The 17,557-nt window shown below is 46.4% G+C and overlaps 1 protein-coding gene across 2 annotated transcripts; it reads right to left on the bottom strand.

Moving 5' to 3' along the window:
- Positions 1 to 1,625: 1,625 nt before the first annotated feature.
- On the bottom strand, positions 1,626 to 9,666 carry NKX6-2 (NK6 homeobox 2). Of its 2 annotated transcripts, none has more exons than XM_053388806.1 (3): positions 8,588 to 9,666; positions 7,508 to 7,675; positions 1,626 to 3,547 (listed from the first exon to the last, which is right to left on the bottom strand). In XM_053388806.1, the coding sequence occupies exons 1-3, from the start codon at positions 9,018 to 9,020 to the stop codon at positions 3,177 to 3,179; spliced, it is 972 nt and encodes a 323-aa protein (XP_053244781.1). In that variant the 5' UTR covers positions 9,021 to 9,666; the 3' UTR covers positions 1,626 to 3,176. The 2 variants fall into 2 exon arrangements, with proteins under 2 accessions (XP_053244781.1, XP_053244782.1); XM_053388807.1 differs by having other exon boundaries at positions 3,174 to 3,547; positions 7,508 to 7,680.
- Between the last annotated feature and the right edge of the window lie 7,891 nt (positions 9,667 to 17,557).

The raw sequence follows: 17,557 nt of genomic DNA, 5'->3' as shown, positions 1-17,557 counted from the left end.
TACTTAATTCGTTCCGGAGGTCCGTTCTTAACCTGAAACTGTTCTTAACCTGAAGCACCACTTTAGCTAATGGGGCCTCCCGTTGCTGCCGCACCACGGCTGCACGATTTCTGTTCTCATCCTGAAGCAAAGTTCTTAACCCGAGGTACTATTTCTGGGTTAGCGGAGTCTGTAACCTGAAGCGCATGTAACCTGAAGCGTATTTAACCCGAGGTACCACTGTATTGACCTTTACATTTACAAGCAACTGCATCAAAACTGGCTGGAAGCACTGCAAAAACAGCAGTTCACATTCACATTTCAACCACTTTTGGTCACTTGCTTGTGTTTTCCATTTGACTGGAAGCACTGTATGATTGCCACAGACCTGCACACTTTCTCCACAAGGCCTTGCACACTAGCTGGAGGAACCAATGGCAGCAACCTTTACAGCATGGCAAGTTTCACTTGTGAACTGCAGTTGTGCAAAGCAGAAGCTGAGGTGCCATCAAAGAGTACTGGGTGCAATCTACAAGTCATTTCTGCAAATGCCCTTTCCTTCAGCCGCTATTTGCAGATCCCTGCAATTTTAGTTGTTTCCTACTACCGGTGCACCCCCTACCAAAGGGGGGTGCTGGGTAACCCCAACCACATTTAGGTATTCAAATTTGATTTAAAGAACCAAGTGGAGGGGGGCTGCCTTTTTTAATGGCTCCTGTGTCTTTAGCAGCTGCAAAACACACAGATATTCAACAGAGGAAGCTTTTTTCAGAAGGCCAATACAGACTTGGGAGCATAATCTACTGCAATCTAGCTCAGGCACTCTGAAATCCCTACATGGATTGTGTTGCTGTGTGACTCAGTTCCATAGAGGAAGCTTCTGAGCCAGTGCACCACAATGACAGGCAATATTCCTGACAGCAAATGGCTTAAGACACTGTGGCTTTAAGAAAAAATACGAATGGTGCAATAGAAGCATCACCTGTTGTACCAGATAGTTAAGAGACTGAAGCTGTTATCAATGGGTAAAGCTTTTTCCAGCATCTGAAGTGAGACTGCATCTCCGCTTGTCACTACAGCTGTGAAAGGCCCTGGTAGAAAAAGTTGCTAGCCCTGAAATTATTACCCGTCCCTTTCTGGCCTGAAAATGTTTCCTTCCGTAGCAAAGCAATGCCTTTGCAATCTTGCTCCCAGAAAAGCATTTTTATTATATATTTTTAGACCTACCAAACCCCTTAACACGCAGATTACAACTGCGCCTGGGATGCAATCCAGTTCCCACTGAAGTCAATCGTGAAACTCCCGTGAATGATAAATAAATCAGTATCTCAGCCTGACTTGGAAATACGTGCCACTGAAAATCAGTGGGAGTTGCTTCTGAATTGAATACCCTTGTTACCTATTCAAACCAGTCCAAGAATGAAAATAGTATTCTAGTTTTTGCAACCGACTTCTGTTATGGGGTAGTGCCCTTTACTAAGTCAAGTATGGTTCTGCTTGTGTAGAATACATACATAGAAACTGACCAGATTTTTTAAAAACTCTTCATAAAACAATAAGTGAAGAATATACTAGTTCCAAACAAGAGGACAGAGAGAGACAAAACTCCAAGGAAGTTGTTATACCACCACACCCAAAGGCTGAAATTGTCCAGAGGAGAAGCTTGTTAAATAATTTATTGATTTATACAAAGTCTTTCCAACTGTAAGAGTTTGGAGCCAACCAAAAATCAAGTAATGCAGTTCTTTCTCCCTTATTCTCTTTAGAAAAGAAAAAAAGAAATTCAAAGGAAAGGGAAGATAAACGAAAGCATCCAAACCCCAAAACAAAAGAGGCGAGAAAACCGCTTTTTTTTTTACACTAGAAATATACATCACAAAAAAATCTGCAATTTCCTATATACAAAGCGGCTGAGTTGGAATCGGGGACCCATATACAAAACAGTAACAAAATCTTGATTGTTAGGAGCAGGAGAGCTACCACAGAAGGGGGAGAAGGGGTTTGCTGTGGGTGGCAAGTATTAACAACAACAAAAAGGCAGCCGTCCTGAGTACAAATAATTCCACCCCATCAGAAGCTCATTTATTTCCCAGTCAGTTCCTCTGATTTAAAATGAAACTGTATTTCCAGGTGTGCGTAGGATAGGGATGTGACTGGGAACTACTAAGCTCCATTGAAAACTAAGGCTGCCACCCTAAGCATGGTTACTACAGAATGAATCCCACTCAACTCAGTGGAACCTACTTTAAAGGAAATATGCCTGTTCTTCATGCACAGCTCCACCCAATCTTAGCCATTTTTACTCAGAAGTAAGCCCCAGGGTGGGTGACTGTCAAGGAAGAACGCTGCATCAGGAGATAACCCAATCCTAAGCACTTTAGCAGCACAATCCTAAACACATTAACTCCAAAATAACAGTGCAATCCCTTACACGTTGCTCAGAACTAGATCCTATTTGGGGCCCTTACTCCAGAGTTAGTTTGCATAAAATTGCATGCAACCTTTACAGCACGATCCTAAGGAGTAAAGTCCTATTGAGTTCAATGGGGCTTCCTCCCTCGTATGAGTGCGTTTAGGATTGCCGTGGAAGAGAATCGCTCCGCATGACGTTTACTCAAAAGTAAGCCCTACTGAGTTCAATGGGACTTACCTCCTAGTAAGCAGGCTGAGGATCGCAGCTGAACTGAGCAGCAAAGTCTTTTTCTATTTGGATGGAGCTACATTTTCCAGGGGCGCCTGCTTTTAAGGTCAGATGATTTGGCTGCCCCTTCCCCAAAGTCCATTTGCTCTCAGCAGTTTCCATTTTTACCCTAATCGGAATAGGGGTCGGTTGGGCATCATGGCGGCTGTTTTGTTTCCAAATGCTGAATGGGGGTAAAAGAGGGGGGTGGGGGGACGTGGCTGGGTTGGAAATGGAAAATAAACCAGGGTCGAGTTACCCATAAAAGTTGGAAAGCTTTTCTTGCGGTTTTTGTGTGTGTGTGTTTGGTTTCCTTCCTTCCTGTGCGAGCGTCGCGGCTGTGCGCTTGGAGAGTGCGCCCCGTCGGAGAGCAAAGGGGCGCTGCTCCTTGGTTCCCATAACTTAATTCTGTCCGAAATATATATACACACACGTTATTCCCCCCCATACGTGGCGGGCTGTACAAGACGTCGCGGCGGCCAGTCCCGAGGCTGGCTGGGGCTGGCGGCGTCGGCGGCTACCCTGCTTGGCCGGAGAGGACGGGAGGGTCGGGCAGGCGAGAGGGGGCGGCGGGGCGGGCGAGGGCGAGGCAAGGCACGGCCGCAGTCACGACGGCTCCGAGGCGTTGCTGCAGGGGCTGAGCAGGGCCAGCGGGCCCGACGACACCGCGGCGGCGGCGGCTGCAGCGGCCGCCTTGTGCTTCTTGAGGAGCCGCGTGATCTTCTCGTCGTCCGAGTTGGGGTCGAGAGGCTTGTTGTACTCGTCGTCGTCCTCGTTCTCCGAGCTCTCCTTCAGCTTCTCCGTCTCCGAGTCGTGCTTCTTCTTGGCAGACGCCATCTCGGCCGCATGCCGCTTCCGCCACTTCGTCCTCCGGTTCTGGAACCACACCTGCGACGCGGAGCCGGAGAGAGGGAGAGAAAGAGACAGAAAGAGGGGAAGACAAAAACACACGCACATCTTTGGTCACGCGTCTCTCCAGGGCGCAAGTCACAAAGGTTTAAAACAACAACACCCCAACTCTGATCCGCAGGAGAAACAATCGGGGTGACTACCACGCGCTGGTACCCTATCGAGAAGCAGTGCGGCGCAGTGGTTAGAGTATCGGACTGGGACCTGAGAGACCAGGGCTCAAAATCCCCACCAGACATTAAATTCACTGGGCGAGCTTGGGCCAGTCACTGCCTCTGGGGATTGAATGAAGAGGGGGAGAAGCGGGGGGGGGGGGCTTGGGACTCCTTTGAGAAAAAGGTGGAATATAAACGCCATCAAATAAATCTTCAGAATGCACAGGCCCTGGTCCCCACTTGGGCCATGCTGATGCTCAAAGAGTAACTGCCCTTGGCTTACACATGGAACAGAGTGAATCCTTTGTGTTTATACAGTCACAGTTACAAACCCCACTTTAACCTGAAACCTCCTTAGCTGTGAGTAGGTCAGGGTGGCAGAAGAAAGTTGCGATTTCAGGTTGGGGGGGGGACAATAACGCTACGATCTTATGGAATCTGGGAGGCCAAGATTCAGATCCCCTACTTGACCAGTCACACTCTCTCATCCTAATCTACCTCACAGGGTCATTTTGAGGATAAAATAGGGGGAGCATATAGGCCACTTCAAGCTTGTTGGGAGGAAAATTGAGATATAAATGTAATAATAATACTAATAATAACTGTTGACGTCAGTGAGACTTCTAAATAATCATGGTTGGGCAAAGCAGGAAGGGTTACTGGGGAAACCATTCCTTGGCTATAAATCAGTTGCTCATCAGCAGAACTTTACAAAAAGCAAGCCCTAACCTTTCATGTAAGCTACTTGTCAAAATAATGTGAGTGTACACAAGATTTTTTCATTGAAATGGAGCTTCCTTCCACCTTCATGTGCTTGGGATGAAATTCTGCAAAGCCCTTATCCTACCATCTCATCACCTTCTTATTTAGAATGTATTCTGGGCTTCCTGAACAAAATGAACCAAACATGTTGTGAGAGTAAACACATTGGAACAGGGATGAATTACTAACGAAGTACTTGCTAAGGAAGCCAAACCACGTCTACTTGGAAGTAAACCCCGTCACTCCCAGATGACTTTTCACAGGGATGTTGCCCCATTAGGTGCTTACTTCCAGGGAACCTGGAGGGCAACTCCTTGACCACCCAGATGTCCTGTTCAGTACTAAAATCTTAGAATCCCAACCCACTTGCATTGGGGAAGGGAAGAGCATGGTGGCCCCATCTGTCGGTCAGAAGAGTAGCAGCTGCAGGGAGTGGGGTTTCCTTTCTCCCTGCCAGAAAGAACTGTACAAACTTTGGAACTCAGAACTAGTGCTGAAGGTTGCTTTTCCCCTACTCCCACTCAGTCTTATTTTCCTTTTCCATCATGGCCTTTTCGATAGCCTATGGGTTGCAATCCACTTAGTATTGATTTGGGTTGGGGGTTTGTTTGTTTTTTTGGTGGAATAGAGGGTAAAAAATCCTGTAAATAAATATTGACTGAATGTAGGCAATTTCATTAGACTCTGTTCTGGCTTGGCCAAAGGAAGGCACATGCAGGCATCTATACCCATCCCATATTCTTTATCTGCATGCAGCTCAACGCCCCGCACTAAGCTCACGATCCACATCTGCAAACCAGGGCACACGTACACACACTAGCCACCTTGGTAGCTAACCATTCCCAAAGACACAGATCTCCGGAATCCTGTCCTCATCCGCATCTTATGCTATCCCATCACTTTGCATCCTATTGGATCCCTGCCCCAAAAGCATCCCCAGTCCTAATTCACACCCCTGTATTTCTCATCCCAGACCTCAACTTCAGCGGCAGGTGGCTTTCAAGCTGGTTCTCTTTAAGTCATGCTCTGAGCTAAGTTACCGGTAATGCTCAATGTCCTTTTGATAGCTGCCTCCTCCCTATCTAAAAGCAAACCCCACTGAACTCTATGGGACTTATTGCTTAGTACAGTGGATTGTGCTGTTAGGGCAGCTGATTTCATTCCCTTCGTACATACTGGGATGTAAATGACACCAAACCCCAAAAGGCTTACTTTCATGTAAGCCTAATTAAGCCTTAACAAGGAAGGTGCGACTCTCTCCTGAATCCAGAAATTTCTGAGTGGCATTTAAATCTAGCCCCTTTTGCATGAAAAAGTGGGGGAAATATTACTTGTGGGAAAGTAGATCAAATCCTGCAAAACCCACTGAGGAGTAAACGTGCATCATGTTCCAGCTTCAACTGTACAGAAATATGGTATAGAAAGCCAATTTTTAGGCCTCATAAAAGCACTGGGGGTCTTGACAGGAGACATTTGTCTGGTTATATTGAGGTTTTATTACTGGCCTTCAAGAACAGTAGGAAAACCAGCATCTGAGGATGTTATTTCATGGGAAACTGAGTGCTGACAAATGAACCGCTCAAATAAGACACTGGGACCCCATTGAAAGCCATGATGGGAACTAAGATGGCAATCCTAAAAGAGTAAGATCCACTGAATGCAATGCACTTTTAAAAACTGAAATTGCCTCTCAATCCAAATGCAGAATTCCTTGCGATAAAATCAGAAAACTATCTGCTGATAATCTTTTTTAAAAATCCCACGTTTTCCATAAACTTATAAGATCATGAGTTTGTAAGCCCCCCCACATTGACCAAAGAATGATCCACCCCATGTTAAACAATTTTGCAGTGCAGTCCTACACGTGTCTACTCAGAAGTAAGCCAGGCTGAGTTCACTGTTTCTCATTCAAAAGTCACTCTATTATGATCGAATCAGATTTCAACTAATGATGAGGAAAGTAGCAGTGTGTGTGTGTGTGTTAAAGAGCAAGAAATGCCTTGGCTATAAATATTGTTTCAACTCTACATTAAAAACAACTTATGCTTTTAAAGTGTATTGCCTTTTTAAAGGGGGGACAACAACAAGACAGCAGAATACACCCCCCCCCAATCCCTTGCAAACACATTTTATAATCCGTCCACAACCTTAATAAATTAATTTTCAGTGCAACCTTATACATTCTTTCTAGGAAGGAAACGGATTGAATAGTGGCATTTCCTGCCATATTTGGGATCAGCTTGCTCATCTCTCTGACCTTCGGAATAACTCCAGAAGATCCCTTAAAGAGGACGCAGATCGGCTGATGCCAGTTTATTTGTAAGCGAACATGCTTAGGGCTGAGGAGCCACAAGGTTTAAATTCAGTGTCTTTGGGCTTATCATAATTATGACTTTTAAAAATAATTAGAATTATTAAGATTTTTATTTTGGTAGAGGGAAGACACTAAATCTATCAGATACAGTAAACAGTAAAGCTGTGTGACATCATGCGGTTAGAAAAAATGGAACAAGCTTTAGCGGGCTGGACAAGGCTAATAGCCACGGGCTGTTTCTTAGCACTTCAGTTCTTAACCCCACATATTCTGAACTCATTTATTTACCTCCAAGAGAAGGCTCATAGAGGCACAGCCACTTTGCTGGGGAGTGAAGCCCCACTGAACTGGGAGGAATTTACTTCTAAGTAAACTTGCCGCAGACTGGGACTGCTAGTCCCTCTGAAACCAGCTCCCCTTCGGTGCCAGCACTCTTCCCAGTGCCACCTTATAAGTGTCTACTCAGAAGTAAGCCTACCCACTTTGAGTTCTGAGGGACTTATTCTGAGGGGAAAGAGTTGAATACAGTACAGGACTGTTTATTCGTATTCCTGCTTGTCTGGGAGTAAAAGTGCCAAGGAAAAAGGGTCACGCTTCTGAGCAGACATGCTTAACATTGCACCGCAAATATGTTTTTTTGCCACCGGAGCCTCGGGCGCCCGAGATGCTGCTGACCGTCGAGGCGACCGGCAACGGAGGGCTCCTTACCTTGACTTGACTCTCCGTCATTCCCAGCGAGTAGGCGAGGCGGGCTCTCTCGGGTCCTGCCAAGTACTTGGTTTGCTCGAAGGTTTTCTCCAAAGCGAAGATTTGCTGCCCTGAGAAAGTCGGCCGCGAGTGTTTCTTCTTGCCGTCCTTGTCCAAAACCATCCCAGCCTGGGCTGGAGAGAGGGACGAGGGAGCGGAGGGAGAGAAAGAGCCCCGTCAAGCGCCGAGGAAAAACAACAACTCCTGGACCCCAAAGCCTTTTGTGCGCGCCCGGCAGAAACTTCCTCGGCGGATCTCATGCGGACCAGCAACCTGAAATGCCGTCGCAAATCCAACCCGCCCTTTCCCGAGAGCAGCCGCAGAGCTCGGGCCCAGCAGGAAAACTTTGCCACCAGCTAGCCTGCAGGAGATGCAACGTCAGGGGGGGTAGTTTAAAACAAAACAAAAACAAGCGGCTCGTTGTGGAGGCTGCGATCGGGGCTGCGCAAGACCCTCGAGCTGCTCCATCAGTTTCCCGAAGGCGACCTGGCTAGTTTCGGCTGGCCTTCAGGAAACCGATCCTTGCCGCTTTCATTTCCAGACATCAAAACACTAGCCAACTGGAAGCGTCCTTTTTTGAGGTTGCAGATCACGGCGCTGGCTCACTCTCTTTCAAAGGGCCACCCCCTCTCCCTAAGTGAAACTCGCTGCCTCTTTATCTGGGACCCGAGCCCTGGAGCCGCTCGGACAGAAAAGAAGGAGCCCCCCCCCAGCACACCTCGCTCTGCCCATCCGCCTAGGGCTCACCAAACCAATCCATCTGGACCTGTTTGCTCGCCTCTTTTCCTGGGAATGCGCCCTAGCACCTGTTGCCTGCACCCAGAGCCCAGCCGTGCAACTTGCGAAGCGATAGAGAGAAAAGAGGCGCCTCCGAGCATGTGCAGAGTGCTGTTCCACCCGGTCTCTCCTAATGAGCGCAGGGCTTGATGGGCCGGGCACTGGCACCTCTAATTTTGAGGACTGGGGAATTTTAAAAAGAATCTCCTTTTTTTGCAGAGATCCTCCCCTCCCCCTCCTGCCACCCAGCCCCCGCCTTCTTACCGGGACAGGCGAGCCGGGGGTCCCTCCAGGGCGCCCCCTGCATGACTCCGGGCCAGAAGATGGGCGGCCTGCCGGGCAGCTCGGCCAGGGGCTTCGGGTAGCGGGACACGGCCGCCGGGTTGAAGTACATCCCGGCCGCGGCGGCCCCGGCCAGCCCGTTGAGGCGAGGCAGGCCCGTGAGGAGGCTGCTGGCGGCGGCGGCGGCGGCCACGGGCCTGCCCAGGATGTCGCTGATGCCGTGCGGGGTCCCCAGCGGGATCTGCGCGTTGAGTCCGCCCAGCGAGGGCGCCTTGAAGCCGGCCGGGCTCTGCAGGGCGTAGGGGAAGAGCGACGTCTTCATCTCGGCCATGTTGTGCAGCGCCGCCAGCGGGGCGCTGCTCAGCACGAAGGCGCCCGGCGGGCGGTTAGCCTCCATCTGCCCCACGGCTAACATTGGCGGGCATCAAGGGGCGGGCGAGGCCGAGCGGGAGCGGGGAAGGCGGCCCCGAGGGCCGGGCAGGAGTCCGCCGCCTGGCCGACTCCCAGGGAGCCGCAGAAACCAGACTTCGCCTTCTCCTCCTCCTCCTCCGTTCCTGTTTTTGGCGGGAATTCGCCCGCAAGGCCGCTGCAAAGTTTTGCTCCGGTTCTCCTAAGCGCCGGCGGGAGCGCTCGGCGGCCGTGGGTCCTTCGCTGGAGGGCGGCTTCAGCCGCAGCAACTCCCGGCGGGAAGTTCTCCGGCCGAGAAGGGGAGGGAGAAGGAAGGCGGGCCGGCCGCAAAGCCTCGGTGGAAAAACCAGCCACGACAACGCCAATCTCGGCGGCTCAGTTTTCTTCTTTGCGAGCTTTTAATTTTAGGAAATAACTTTTTTGGGGGTGGGGGGAATTCTCTCAAATTTGGAAGTCCTCTCGAAGATCGGGAATTGGTGCTGGAGTATATATATATGTATATATTTATATTTTCCTCTTTTTTTCTTCTCCCCTCCCCCCCTTCCAAAAAAATCAAATAAATGCCTTTTTATTTCGTTCTTCCCAAAGCAAGGAGTTTTCCCTCCCGGTGAAATGGACTCGAGCGCTTGGAGTCCCGGAGTCGGGACAAGATGCGCTGATAACCTCGCAGGCACCTGCCAGCCGAGCTCTCGGATTGGTCGCGCTCTCTTCCGAGGCCGCTGCTATTGGCCAATGGACGGGCATTCCGGTCTGCCCGCTTTGCATGCGCGTCATGGAAGTGTGTGCTGGAAGGGGCGGGGCGGGGGGAGGAGGGCGCGCGGCGGAGAGAGATCAGAAGATTGCGGGGGAGAAAAAGAGCAATATTAAATGAAGGTTCTATTATAAAGTCAAGGTACTTTAAATGGCTGTAAATTTGCCCGCTGATTTATCTTTCCAACGACTAAATAAATCCCGTTGAATGGGAGTTTAGTTAGGCTTAAGGCTCCCCCCCTCCTCTTTTCCTTTATAAGGAATCGGCAGTATATATATATATATATATATATAAAGGTACATATTTCATGTTCTCGTAATCGTGCAGATCAGCAAGAACTTTTTTTTAAAATCGACCAGGCAAAGTCACTTTTACAATGGAACTATCCCTTGATTGTCTAACATTGCGTAAAAAACACAAACCAGCAGGGCTTTTTACAGTAAACCAACCGAGTCTAAACGGAAGAGGAGCTGAAGAGAGAAAGAGAGATTGAATTTGCCGTTTGCTGATCTTTTCCTATCCCTCAAGAATTGTCTTCCCTATCTGTTTTCTCACCCGGGAGCTCAATAAATAAGCGTGGAATAAGCCGCAAGGAAGGCTCTTTAGGCGTGTGGCCCGCGAGTCTTTTAGCTCTATTAAGATCCTCGGCGTAGATGATTATCTGTGCGTGACTCTCGCCTCCTTTTATTGCCTGAACTCGCTTCTGATATGTATCAATCTTATCTAGCAAAAGGCCTTTAAAAGAAGACCTTTTGTCCTTATTGATCACATCGTGGACTCTTGTCACCGACCTGTCTCCCCCCCCCCACCTCCCCCTTCTCTCTTTCCGACTTTACAGTTGCTTTTTTAAGGCGACCGAGAGGTTGGCAAGGTAGTTTGGAAACTGGCCCCTGACCAACACTCAGCTCGCCCGAGCCTTTGATTTGACGGGCATAAATGACCTCCTTCTGCACCCGCCTAGGAATCGTGCCTTCCTCGGCTATTCCTGATTTTTTAACATTTGAAAGGCGAAGATCAAGAAAACCTTCCGAACATAATTCATGATAGTAGTCAGCCGCCAATCCTACGAGGTACCTGAAACGCTGGCAAGGTTGACACAAAATTTATGTTGAGTTTTCAAAAAAGTAAATAGGGATTATTCTTATTTAAAACGAGGAAGAAACGGCTCCATGCGTCAATTCTAAACGCGCTCTACCGGGCTTTCAGAATTTCAGCTCCAATATGTATTGCTACTTTTCTTCTTCTTCTTTTTAATGATAACATCCATTCCGGAAAGTAAGTCTGACATAAATAAGTTGCAACTCATTTAAAGGGAATGTAGTCAGGATTAGAATGCTGTCTACTGCTTCTCAGTGATAATTTTCCTTTTTAATCGAGGTGGTATAATAATGTTGGGAAATGTTTCTGAAGAAGCTTGCTTATTAAATTCGTGTTTTTATCTGTCAAAATAGTACCTCAACCCTATTATTTTGAAGCCTGGCAAATGACTCTTAAGGGGAATCCAGAGTGATTCTTATGGTGAAAGGGTCCTTTTCAGAAAGAAAGGAAAAAACTGAACCCGTGTGATTGTGCGTCAAAACCTGTTTTCAGACGACCACGAAGTAAATCCTGATTTGTTGGCACTACGCTAGTTCTCCATTCTATACAGTGGTGCCTCGGGTTACATACGCTTCAGGTTACATACGCTTCAGGTTACACACTCCGCTAACCCAGAAATAGGCCCCATTAGCTAAAGTGGTGCTTCAGGGTAAGAACAGTTTCAGGTTAAGGACGGACCTCCGGAAGAAATTACTTAACCTGAGGTATCACTGTACACCCAATTAACCTGTGTAAAATGCTACGTGAACTGCAGCTCTTCGCATGCGTGTTTGCACGTTTTCCCCGCAGCAAATACAAGACTCGCATCTTAACAGGAAAGGGCTTAGCTGCACGATGGCGTGTGTGCCATGTAATTTGCACTCGTGCCCATAGTGGAGTTTACTTCCAAGTTGCGTATCCAGGATAGTGGTGTCTCCTGACAATCATTTACAGTACTTGGAAACAAATCTCGGATTCTGCCCCAGTATCCTTTTCTTACAACTGTAGCCCCAGAAGCATTAATTAAAATATTTTATTTGGATTTAAAACAAACACAAACAAAAAAACCCTCATTCTCCCCAAGCGCAATTAACCGTTACATCTGCAGTCCCAAAAGGGTGGGTTTTGTCTCTAAAAGCAAGGAAACACGTACACCTCCCCTCACTCAGACGTAGAAGAGAGTCTGTGTGCCCGCTGGGAATTAACAGCATCAATGGAGACGCAGGCCTTCTGTGCAGATCCGATCTCGAAAGTTGCCTTTTGATCTGCTGCTCAAGTCTGCTGCTCTCCAGATCGCCCGTTTCCTAGTCTTCACATCTCGCCCAACACAACCACATCTGGAGGGGCAGGAAAAATCCCAGGGCATTGCTTGTCCAGCCGCCTCGGACTTCTCTCCCGGTTCTTGTATTCTGGGATGCTCGCTGCCCAGTCGAAGCGCAGCTCCGTCGAGGGTCCTCGACGGCCGCTCCTGGTCTCTTCGATACTGCGGTCCGAAGGGAACTTCGGGTCGGGGGCTGGAAACCTATCGATTTCAGGGGGACTCCTCCACACCATCACATCAATCGGACAGAGAATTAGACGGAGATGGTTAGGTGAATAGGCCAACTCTGAAAAGCCATTACTGGGATTTGCTCCGGAAGAGTGACTTCCATTCCGCCACCCACCGCACCAAAGTGAGCACCTGCAGCCCCAAATGTTTGCCTTTCGGAGATCAGCTTTGCATCGACCACGGTGGCTTGCTTTGTGCAATGTTCAAGTTCTCAGACTAATAATAACAGCAACATTTTATGGTTGTTGCTGTTGTTAAATAACGACTTTTGTTGTTAAACAACAACATTTATTATAATTATTGATGAAGAAGAAGAAATGTAATTCCTATGACGTTTGCATGGTTTAAAGTACGGTTGTAAATTTGTAATGATTTTATTGTTTTGCCGTTCTGTAAACCGCTTTGAGGGCTGTTGGTTTATTTTACGAAATAAAACAAATAAAATGTTGATGATGATGATAACAACATATTGAGGGCTTGGGGGAAATCTTGAGAAGGAAATGTGCCTTTCTCAAAGTTCATTCAAAAGTGCGTTTTCTACGGGTTGAGGTCCCTAACAGTTTCTTACGCTTGGCTTTAATGGAGTCTCTGTCGAGATCCACTTTTCTATTCCCTTAGGAGGGACCGGCCGAAGTGAAAGGATCCCACGCCTCCTTTAGCCCTTTGGGATCAAATCCCGTCCAGGGACTTTTCTGGGACTTTTCTCTCGCAGAAAAGAAAGCGTGGGGTGATCTCATTCCCCCACTTGCTGCTGGGCTGCTTCGAGGAGGTCCCGGGAGCTTGAGACGGTGCTGGCGAGCGAGAGAGAGAATATTACATTTTCAATGGAGCGGTTGGCAGAGACACGACAGGAAAAAGATGTATCTCCCCTCCCTCGCCTCCTCCTCCCTCGCAGCCTCCCCTGTCCAGCCAGTAGGAAGCTGCCGGGGGATCTGGCTCTGCAAGACACGCCTACAAAACCTACAATTTCCCATCACTTGGATCCAAGTGTCGCCCAAGTGTAAGATTCAAGGGACCAGATTCCAGCTGGCGTTGCATTGCCTTGGGGGAAGTACTTCTCTCCAGGAGTAACATTCCTAGTGAACACAGCACAACTAGTATAACATTTAAATCCCAGTGACTTCAGTTTCGGCTGGTTTGTGGATTGGGTTTAGATAAACTGTATGTGCTTCTTTTAATGCTAAAAATGCCCTCTATGTCACATCAGGTAAAAGAAATATAAGAACAACCAGCAGCAACCATAGTTTTAGTAGGTCTGTCAACTAGTTTAAGCTCTTCAATAGTTCATCTTTTAGCGGATTAACCAATTAATCAATGACATTTATATACAATTAGCCATTGCACAATCCCAGTGAAGGTGCCTTTTGGAGGATATATTGAGAGAAGGCGACAGGTTTTCCTTAAATGTCAAAACTATTACAATGTTGCCATGAGCTTGTGGGTGCTAGGCATCCCCTAAATTCCTGGGACCAATAGGTGCTGGAATTTAATTAAGTCTTGTGTACTAAAACTGTGTTAGACTCCCATGTGTTAGAATCTAATCAAGACCCCTGTGCATTATTTGGCTGTGCATGAGACACCTCTTTAACCCCCTGGAATCAACATGTGTTAGAAGCTAATTGAATCAGGCTACTTCACCTTTTGAGGTGATGGCTTGTGGATGAGCCATTAAGATAACACACAGGATCAAAGAACTAAGCATGAAAAGGCAATTGAATGGGCCCCTCCCTCGTTCTGCAGATAAAAGTCAGGGGTTTAGAATAAGAGAGAGTTAGAAGTCATATGGGCAGTAGCTTAGTATAGGGAGTTGGGAGTTAAGCAATGGCATTAGTAAGCAATGGTTTGGGGTCTGCTTAAGTCCAAGGCTGCTGTGTGGCTATGGGAGAAGCCAGAACCTCTTGACGTATGGATGCTAGGCATCCCTCCATTGCATGCTCGGGTTGTATATATGTGTAAATAAGCCATATATCACAAAGGAACCACCATCTCCGCTGTGTCTCATTTTCCAAAAGGAAACATGGACCCTGGATATGGGTGCCTGGAACCTCGCATTGCTCTGGAGAGTGGGGTGGTATAATATAGTATAGTAAACAGAAGCTACCATTTACTACACGGAGGAGTGGCAGGTATTACAAATAGTTTATGTAAATGTTTTTTTTTAAAAAAAACCAGTATGAAAATAAAACTCACGATCCAATATATTAATTTTTCCCTCTTGGGCACCTCTGATTTTCCATGCTGTTATCACCTTTTGGAATGCAATAGATAATTTATATCTGTCATCAACAGCACTTGTTACTCATTAATTGGGTATTTGTCCTGTTTATTGACTTGCTTGACTTGGTGAACATCACCAAGTATTCTGCGAAGAAATATATGGCTCTTCTCTTTCCAGCCCCCGTGGCCTGGGCAAAATGCCTTTATATGTTTGCATTATATGTTTGACTTTTGCACTTCTTTCATTAGGGAGAGATTCATGAAAGAAGTGCAGCATCACTGCAAAGTCTGAAGATTTTCTTTGTGACAACCCAGAAATCTGTTAAAGCATTTACGCATTTGAGGATCTTGGCTTAAATGGCTTGTGGATCACATGGCTTAAATGGCTTGTGGATCACATGGCCCCATGGCTAGGATTGCAATCCTAGGCAATTGCCAATCAATGGAATTCAATCAATAGACAAGATCAAGCTGCAGGGACCTGAAGCTTACCGTCCTAATTCTCATTCCATTTTGTACACCTAGGTGCAGAAGAGACCTTAATTTCTGGGGTTAGTGATAGCACTGTCCATTTCAATAGAAGAGTACGGTTTGCTTTCTTCATGTGCTTTGTGAGGACAAGTGACAGAGAGAAGTGAAGGTTGAAATCCCTGGTTCAAAAGCAGACCCAGTTGCAGCAATCTTCAGTATAGTAATGCTATCCAAAATTTCACTTGTGAAGGGGGAGAGTTTTTGAGTTGTCTGTAATAGAGATATTCTATGGTTACAATGTTGCACCACACTTTGGAAGGCACCATTTATTTTTATCAATTATTACTGATGTATCAATTATTACTGAATGATTATATCAGCCTAGCTTAAAAGACTATACAGTTTATATTATCTTATAGGCAGAGGTGCTCAAGTGCCTACAGATTCAGGACACTATTAGCAAATCTTCATTTAATGAGCTAAAACTGTACATGCTTTGAAATTATACAGATGCAGTCATTACGGAATAATTGCACTCCCTGCTGAAATACGAGAGGGCTCATCTGTATTGGCATTCCCCTGGCTTTTGAAGGTTCCCCTGTTACATGTGTTCCCTTGATCTCTTGAATTGAGCCTCCTGTTTTAACTGCTGTGTTGTTTTAATGGGATTGTTTTATTGCATATTTTAATTCTGGATGTTTGTATTTAAATGCTTGTGTAACTAGTTTTTGTATTTTGGAAACCACCAATAAGCCAGTTTTGGCATTATACTGTAAGTAAGTAAGTAAATAAATATTAACCAGTAATTGGAGAGTTAACCAGTAATTGGAGAGTTAGCCTTTCCAGGTGTTTCTCATAGAAAACATGGGTGGTACTAATCAATCAGAACTATATAAAAACTTTCTAAGTGATTAGGACTATCTAGTTACTGCAATTGTATGACTGTAGGCAGAAGTTCTTCCACCTGAAGATCACACTGAATATAGATTGTGTATACATACTATGTTGAAGTCCTTCCTTTTTAATTCTAGGCTTGTGAATATGATATTTGGAAAGTGACTGGGTATCTTCAGCACTTCTGATGTCTACAGCTCTGTCATTTTGTTTGTTTTTGTTTTCCTATACAGCTCTGCTATCCTGAAGTCTATAATCTGTATTATTGTAAACTTAATCAGATTCATCTGTGTATACTGAATTTAGTACCAACAGTCCTTTCATTGTCTGATTTTGTACAATTCAGACATTGATTCTAAGTTGTGCATTGTGGTCATTCAGACATATTTAATTTTTTTAGTTCTGTGCTTATGGACTCCTGGAAATACATTTGCCAGATCTTGCCCTGTACATATCACTAGAAGTAGCTGGTAGGCTGAAAAATAGTGTTTTATATTTAAGATGTTGTCATTATTTATTTTATATAAGGATATATATGGAATATATACATAAGGAAATAAGGATGCAAAGATCAAATAAATATGATGGAAATATGAAGTCCACAATCATAGATATTTAGGTTACAATCCAGCATTTACTTGCCTTGTACTCAATGAGACTTAGAAGTAGACATGTATAGAATTGCACGGTTACTTTTTTACTGGAAACGCTCCAGGCTGCTGATGTTTGCAACCTTATATGTTTCCCCCTCCCAACAGCTGAAAACCAGCAGTGCTGTGGTCTCTCTCCTTTGACCAGCAAAGAATCAATAGGAATCAATATTAGAGTGCAAGTAATGCCACCTGCTGGATATCTTCATGCACTGCAGTGGCCTCTTGAAAACTGAACACTAAGAACCTTTCCCCTTAATGCCAAAGTTTCTGCTGTGCTTGTTGGCTAGTCACATAACACAGACGCCCAGTCTAACGAAAGGTGCTTGCTCCTAATGTTATTCTGCAGAATTACTCAGTATATTTCTACTAATGTTAGGGATTCAAAGAGTAGGACTGACCTGACATTTGGTGCCTGAGACAAAGCACAGAATGATGCCCCCTCCCTGCCAAGGAAGAAGGGACGAGTGAAGGAACAAGAGGGGGAAATAGAGATCTGCACTGGGATCTGCTGCCCCTGGGGGTCCTGCCACCTGAGGCAGTTACTTCACCTTGCCTCATGGGTGGGTCGGCCCTGCCAAAGAGGTTCCTTTCAGTGGAGGCTGCTCCATGAGGGTGGGTGGGGCACTGCCCCACCAGTCTCAACCTGCCCTCTGCCATTCATTTGCCTTGTTGCTTACAACCATTCCTGGGGGTGGCACTGCCTGTCAGTTTCCTCCTCCTTGGTCTCACATGCCAAAGGTGACAGACTTGGCTTCTTTGAAGGCCCCAGGCAGCTGTGATGCACGGCCCCATTATTGGGTTTTTTTCTCGTTGAGGCAAAGCTGCACAATTTGTGGTCTATTGCCCTGATCTCACATCCCATCAGCGACATATGGTGGCTTATTCCCCTAAGAAACATAACTTTCCCCTTGCCTCCTTGCTGCCTGCCTGGG

This window comes from Podarcis raffonei, chromosome 5 (genome assembly GCF_027172205.1).
Source record: "Podarcis raffonei isolate rPodRaf1 chromosome 5, rPodRaf1.pri, whole genome shotgun sequence".
Taxonomy (NCBI): Eukaryota; Metazoa; Chordata; class Lepidosauria; order Squamata; family Lacertidae; genus Podarcis; species Podarcis raffonei.
The sequence above is the reverse complement of the archived record's forward strand: the minus strand, read 5'-3'. Positions and strand labels throughout refer to the sequence as shown.

What these genes read in the sequence shown, in the direction of transcription:
- NKX6-2 (XM_053388806.1), bottom strand. Translation starts at nt 9,020, where the DNA reads ATGTTAGCCGTGGGGCAGATGGAGGCTAACCGCCCGCCGGGCGCCTTC. An exon ending in CCCCCGGCTCGCCTGTCCCG is followed by an intron (nt 7,676 to 8,587) that starts GTAAGAAGGCGG and finishes TCTCCAGCCCAG; the next exon opens with GCTGGGATGGTTTTGGACAA. An exon ending in TGACGGAGAGTCAAGTCAAG is followed by an intron (nt 3,548 to 7,507) that starts GTAAGGAGCCCT and finishes TCCGCGTCGCAG; the next exon opens with GTGTGGTTCCAGAACCGGAG.